The following is a 7,335-nucleotide window of genomic DNA, read 5'->3' on the forward strand; positions in this document are numbered from 1 at the left end:
GTGTCCTTTTCCTTCCTGGGGAACAACAGATTTGCTTCTCAACGTGAGTTGGGTTTTGCCAATAAGGAAGAGTCATGGGAGTGATAAGAAACATTTATTAGAATAAGTACGACAATAAATCAATTTGATGTTTCATGAAGGGTCCGAAGAGGAGTATAAAGTTAAAAGTCCAAAAGAGAGTTTGTTGACCTTTCCTGGCCATTAGTGATCCTTCCTCCGAGGCTCTGTGGCTTTACTCAGGTTTCCTGTCTCCTGCTTCAGGACGCTCAGGAGAGAGTGGGAGCTCTCCAAGATCTATAGGTGGAAGAAAGAACATTAAATATACTGTAGATACGTACAGGTAGTGTGCTACATACTGTAAAAGTCATTACGAAGGGGCCCAGGCACTGCTTGTTGTTCTTTAATAAGAGCAGCTCTGTGTTTCTTTGCGGTGATTAGTGGGAGAGCGCCGGGAGTTCAGCGTCAGTAAGTGGGGAGATGAAACTGCTGCTCAAGGACAACATCATGGTGCGTCACGGGAAAAATAATTGCGTACTGAAAGACAGCAGTCGGTATAAGCCTGTAAGCAATAAACATGTGAACATCGTGAGGGTTTCTATGCAGGGTGTCCGCGGGGTCTTAACAAGTATTGAAAGTTGATCAATCAATTTAGCGAAAATTAATGCTATTAAAAAGTGTTAAACGGCATTTTCCAAGGTATTACATTTTGTAGCTGGTTTTCAATAAGTATATAAATTATCCAAAGAGGTTGTATTCTACAGTCTGCCTGAATGTAGTCATGGCGTAGGTGTGTAGTGTGATTCTGTGTAGTTTATTTATGGCATCCCGTTGGATGTGACGTCATCTGAACAGGACATCAAAATATGTCCAATTTACAATAAAAGGAAACATGGATAAGCAGAAAATGTCCATATTTGGAAGTATGTGGGATTGTTGCTTTAAATTCATTTATTTGATGATTGTTTATGATTAAATCATCAATGTATCATCATTACAGCTCTAAAACCGACAAGACAAGCTCCACAGATGTGCATTATACTATATGAAAGTATTTATTTCATTTCTGATATAACCAAACGCATACTTTGTGGACTGGTTTTTCTATGAAGTGGGAAAAAAAACCTGACGATTCGTCTTTAAAGAACATATTTCCCTTCAACTTCAAATGTCATTTTTTTTAAAGACTGAGCTAGAAGAAAAGGTAAAACCCAAGGGAATATCAACCTTTTATAACAATGTTTTGGTCAATTATTACTTATCTATTACACATTTCATGGACACAAGTAGCTAAAAGAACTAATATATTCGTCTATCTTAAAAACAAATATATAGATATTGACATACTGATTGTTTCTGTATTTTCAGTGCTGCTCAACAAGAAACATATGTAGATCTGTCACCACGATAGAGTATTTGGTCCCCACACACACCTTAGTGTACGCTGCCTGGGTCTCTGCGATGGTCTGGTCGAAGTTGGCGCGTGCGGCGAGTCTGTGAGCCAGGCTCTCGTTGACTCGGCTCAGCTTCTCTGTGAGGACGCGGATGTCGTGCTGCAGACGATCCTTCTCCACCTCCTCCTGCGTGATCTGACGGTTCAACTCCTCCCGCTTGGAGCACAGGTCCTCCATACCTGACGGAGACAAAAGAAGGGTTATTACACCAGAGACTCAATGGATCAGCTTAGTGACAAACCATCCTGCATGATTACGAGGTTTTTAATGCTAAATCAGACAAAGATTTTTAGAATAATGGTTTATTATATAGTAGCAGGTTCATCAACAACATGGTTTTCTTTTTCTTTTAGAGTTACCTTGAGTGTTTTTCCTTTATTTACCCATTTTATATCATTAAGTTAACGGATGTCCCCTGTTTGAATCACGTTCAATTACATATTTTATTGATATCTCATATTATATTCAATGCATAACAATGCAAGATTTGAACCAATCAGAAAGTGTGTTGTGTTTTGCAACCAGCATCTGACAGGTAGCCCGTTTTACTTCAGCCATGAGTTTTTCTCAACTAACAACACATTTGTTTGTGTTTTTAGGTGGGTGATCGACACATAACACCCTTTTAAAAGCTGCTCCACGTCATAAAATGACATCTTTAAGCCCTCAGTTGCACTATTGGGCTTGCAAGAGGTTAAAGGTTGATCTCCAGGTCTTGGAGAACATAATCTGGAACGGTTAATCAGATTGGACAGCACTATCCAGTCAAAGAAACTTCAAGAACAGTTCAAGGAGAAGAGATAACTGAACACGTGTGAAACTACAAAGTGAGTTATTTGGACCTAAAGTGACATTTACATTTATGTGAAACCTGCTCTGAGATGCATTTCCGAATTCTGCACAACGTCAAAACTGTCACGAGCATCACGTTGTTTAAAAAACGACTAGTGTATATCCCACACATAAGTATTTAGAGTTATTAAAAAGATGAATAAGTCACTTACACTTGACCAGTTCATTGTTGTAGTTCTGCAGAGCCGCAGCTTGTTGGCTCATGTTGGATTTCAGCTGAAGACCGCCTGACTATAAGCTTCAACCGCGGCTACACACCGCTTATTATGCTAATGTTAAACACTTTATATCTTATTTCTCGTGTCCTAAAGGTTATCATATGTTTCGCTGAGTGAAATCCGCCCGGGTTCACACATGTATCCGCATAGAAAAAGCGCCTATCCGCAGAAAAGCTTTCAAAGGCGGGTTACGAGGCGGGTTTCCCGGACAACTGAAGTAGCCGGCAGTTCTTCTTCTTCTGCTTCTTCCTCACTTCATGATTCCTCTTCGTTCTTCTTCGTCTTATTATATTTAGGTGCTACATGTCTAATTTTCGTCCCTAGCGCCCCCTTCTGACCATTCTGTGAATATTGTCTAGTAGTAAAATAATTCCTTTATGTACAGTCTATGGATAGTTATTATTATTCTGTATGTAGGAGCCGTTTGTGTTTGTTCTCGGCACAGGGTGTATACATAGGGTCATAGGTTACTATGCATTACAATGTCTATTTTTGTAAAAGTACAAATACACATTTTTGAAAAATAATTGTATTTTGTATGTTTATTAATGATGCATTAATGTATATCTAACCTAAATGTTGCATCTGATCGAGGTGAGTCATTAATAACTTTCTATAAGGCTACTGCCCATAGCTCATTACTGTGTGTATAGGCTACAGATAATAATTCCTTCTGCATGGTCAGAAGCCAGTTATTCTCCCTTTTTCTTTTCAATATGAACATGTATGTGAATTAATATGTCCGAGACTGCATTCAATGTATTTGAGGTTACCTTAGAAATGGCAACTACGTGTTTGTTCATATATGGATATATAATCTCAAATAACTGAGAAAAATGACTCCAATATGTTTACAAATGTATTTTACAAAGATACATTCATTGCAGTCTTGAAGAACTGAAGAAACAGAGGAAATGAAACCGGCATCAGGCCTAACTACAGGTGAGGAGAGGAAGCCAAACATCTGAAATTGTTTATTCAGTGAAGACTTATTATTATTTAGTGGGAATGCTGTTAACAGCATTCCATTCCATTCCATTCCACAAAATTCTTTATTCTTATTATTCCACCCGTTATTTTTCCGGTCTTCTCCTCCCGCATTGAACATCGCAGAAACTCTGCTCAAACATCAAAACGTTCAGCTCGGTCGGGAATCTATTGCTATTACTTGTATCATTCATAACTTTCATAATTCCAGAGATACATCCCATAATTCATCACATTTTTAACATGGAAGTCAATGGAGAAATTCTTCAGACTTCAATAAATCTTCATGCGACTTCAACTGCTAACTGCTCATTCATACTTTCACTCAGAAACCTCATTCCAACTTTAAAATGTTACACATCTTTCTCACATTATTCGTGTAACACAACTTTTAAATCTGATTCTTACTTTTAGAGATAATAAACATTCAGACCTTGGTACAGAGGCCTTATTCAGATTTTAACATTAAAGGGATAGTGGAAATCCGCGAATTTTGGGTTTAACTTATGTCTTTTTATTAAAAAATAAGCATAATAAACAATTTTTTTTAATTTCATGCGCCTAGTTTCATTCTATTTTCAATTTTACTGCTCCCGACCACGCCCTCTCAATGAAACGAAATACTTCGGGAATCGTCGGGAATCTTCGGGTGATGACGAAAACAAAGGAAGACGGGCACAAACAATGGCGAACATTCAATAGAATGTTCATGTGAATAGCCGACCTTTATTATGGTGAATAGATGTGTTTTGTATGGCTGTAGTGCGACAGCAAATGCAGAGAATGGCGTTTCGACGCATGCGTTTCCAAGAAACCCAGCCATTCGTCGTCAGTGGGTGCAATTTGTTCAGATAACACGGTCAAACTTCACGGAGCCGAAGCTGACGAGTACTTCGGCAGTCGTGTGCTCCCGTCATTTTACTGACCATTGTTTCGAGATTCCTCTGTCTCTAGCTCAAATTGAAAGTGGAATACATAATAAGTGAGTATTTTATTATGTTTTCTGGCTGATTTAATGCATCATTAGCCTGTACCATTGTGTACAACGCCATTTATTGCCATTGCTATCTTTAGTTGTAAGCACAGTGGCGATCTGTTGTTATTAGCATCTGGTTAGCTAGGTATGCTAACGAATTTAAAGCGCTTTTCTACAACCAGGAGGAAGAGAGCTCTCTCCTGAGAGGCTCAAATAACCTCAGCTCAGTGAGGTTAAGGCACACCTTGATATGATCAATATAGTTATTAATGAGACTAAATTAAAAACAGGTATAAAATACTATATGACAGCAACAAAAAAGTTGTTAAAAATAACAAGAATAGAGTTTAAAATGAGAGTGATTTGTAAAATATCCAAAAATAAAAATATGCTTACAGTTCTGTTTCATATGGGTGTTGAGAGATGTATCCATAGATCTCTTAATGTTGCTCTCAAAGTGCACCAGATTGATGCTTTTAACTTCAATATTTAAAACAAAAAACAAATCTTCCCGGGGGAGCATGCCCCCGGACCCCCCTAGAGGAGGTTAGGTCCCCCCCCACTTAAATCATGTTCACATGGATAGGATACTAAATACATTTGCACACATCTTGTGTCCATATCTTTCTGTTTTGGTGGTCATGCCACACCGTGCACATGCATGCATACGTGAGTCATGGTGAGATATGATGAGGATTAAGAGGTTGCTTTTTCTTTGCACAGCATGAAAGAAAGGCCAGATTAATGGGCTGTGATTTTTTTTTTAAGCAGAGGTTGAGTTCAATAATTTGTACGACCCTCGGAGGATGTTGTAAAAATTGAAAGGAAAAAGGTTCCCCACCCCTGCTGTAAATAATAATAAAAACCCTTGATTTTTAACTTAACATCTCTGTCTCCTATTGGTCTGAGTATATTATAAAGAATAGCCAGTTAATTGAAGCATTATAGCACAGGCCTTTGTCAGATGGTATATTACGCTGTTTTTTTTCTGCTTCGAATAGTTCTCTCTTTTTTCACCATACCTGTGTTTGCATCACTGTAACCAATGAGCACCTGCATGTGTATGAGAATAGCCCTGACTCCATGTCGGCCCAGATTTACAAACTCCTGGCAGGACAAGCTCGAGCTCAATTCTTACACTGATTTTAAAAAAAGTGAGTGAGGGACTGCAATATAAGAGGGAAAGAAAGAGAAACTTTGGAACTGTTAAATTGTTATGATGTGTAAAAACTGATATTGTTCTATACTCGTCTGAAACTGTTAAGTCATGATGTGAAACGGTTAACAAAGAAAAAGGGACTCTCAAGCTGCTGCTACACTTTATTTTATTTATCTAAAATTAAGCACTTTTAAGATACACATATTTTCAAAAGCTATTTTATTTATTTTCTCTATTTTATTTGTAAATGCAGCCCGAGAGGAACATTACACATATCCACAGTATTTACTGTATATCTGTATAGTTCAATGTTAATTGACAATAAATAGTTGTTTTTGAATTGTACTTTCTTTATTTGATTGGCTGTCAGTTGTTGATTACATGCAGACGTTGATAAAGCTACAGGTCACTTCAATATATATCACACTAATTCATGAAGCAAGTTAGACAGTTTGATGTTCCGGACCTTTGCATGGGGAGATTTTCTCTAACTGGACCTCGTTGAATTTTAGTTGAAGACCCCTGGCCCAGAGCCTACTCCTCGTTACTGTGCTTTTTTTTGTGGGACCAGTACTACTACTACTACTCAGTCTAACTGTCTAGGGCTTGGATGGTGGCCTTCAAAATGTCATGAGGAGTTCAGCATTAGGCCTGCGCCTACAAATGATTCCAATCCAAGGCTCAAATCCATGCTGCATTCAACTGTCCAATAATCATGATAATTAATAGCTAACACTTCAAAGTCTAGTCACTAGGAATACTATACCAAATACATGTAGTACCATTCACCATACTCCATGTTAACACCATCAACTTTTTTTATAGTTATGTACACTTATTTTCTAGTATATTGTATGACTACTGTAATTCATTGATGTAGGTTTAAATAGTCAATACAATTAATTTAAATTAACAAATATTTTTGCAGGTGTCGACGCCTGAAGAAAGATGCTATACCAACCACCAAAGGAGTTCAAGAGAAACAGGGGCCCGAAACGCCCGATGCACAGGCTGCGAGCATCAGCCGTCGCACTCCCACTCCCAGATCAGGATTCCAAAAAAGAGAACGAAAAAGAGTGAGTTTAAATTGATGCTTTTTGTTTTACTTTTAGACCTACAACATTGTAAACAAAAGATGTAGGCCTACATGGCCTATGTGACGCCTGTATGCTATTGTAGGAGCTCGAGATGAAAGTTTAATTGGGAGTTGGCTACCCAATCTGTGCCTGATCAAAGTGGGACAGTGTGAAAGTGTTACCAAATTATTTATTCTCATCCTATGATTTTTCAGCTCCTGGATGCTACAAGTTGACATTATCGCATGATCGGACATATTGAAAAGGAAAAGGCCATTGAAAAACGTCTGTAAATAGGATGGATGGACGTCCCAATTAAAACATATACTATAGGCTAATTAACAATGATTAATATTTGTAAAGGCTACAGGTGATCTTAAGATGCGTGAGCTATGCTTAGGGACCTACCAGTCAAGATTATTTGTGCGTAGGGGTGCATCATCTGGCGCCTGGTCCTGGTCATCCTCGCCATTGCCCATGCCGTGAACTAACTCCATCACCTCGGGCTCGAAGAAATAAGGACGTAATGGTCCATCGTCTGGCTCAATATTCTCACCATCGTCGCTTACTGAACTGGATTCAGATTCAGTTCCTAAAACTACATTTTCGTAGGAAA

The 7,335-nt window shown here is 38.3% G+C and overlaps 1 protein-coding gene across 1 annotated transcript; it reads right to left on the bottom strand.

The window, feature by feature from the left end:
- Nucleotides 1-84: 84 nt before the first annotated feature.
- Nucleotides 85-2,784, bottom strand: ssna1 (Sjogren syndrome nuclear autoantigen 1). Its single transcript, XM_034096214.1, has 3 exons — nt 2,456-2,784; nt 1,431-1,630; nt 85-294 (listed from the first exon to the last, which is right to left on the bottom strand). Exons 1-3 carry the CDS (start codon nt 2,505-2,507, stop codon nt 202-204), a joined length of 345 nt encoding a protein of 114 aa, XP_033952105.1. The 5' UTR covers nt 2,508-2,784; the 3' UTR covers nt 85-201.
- Between the last annotated feature and the right edge of the window lie 4,551 nt (nt 2,785-7,335).

This window comes from Pseudochaenichthys georgianus, chromosome 12, assembly GCF_902827115.2.
Source record: "Pseudochaenichthys georgianus chromosome 12, fPseGeo1.2, whole genome shotgun sequence".
In the NCBI taxonomy this organism is placed as follows: domain Eukaryota; kingdom Metazoa; phylum Chordata; class Actinopteri; order Perciformes; family Channichthyidae; genus Pseudochaenichthys; species Pseudochaenichthys georgianus.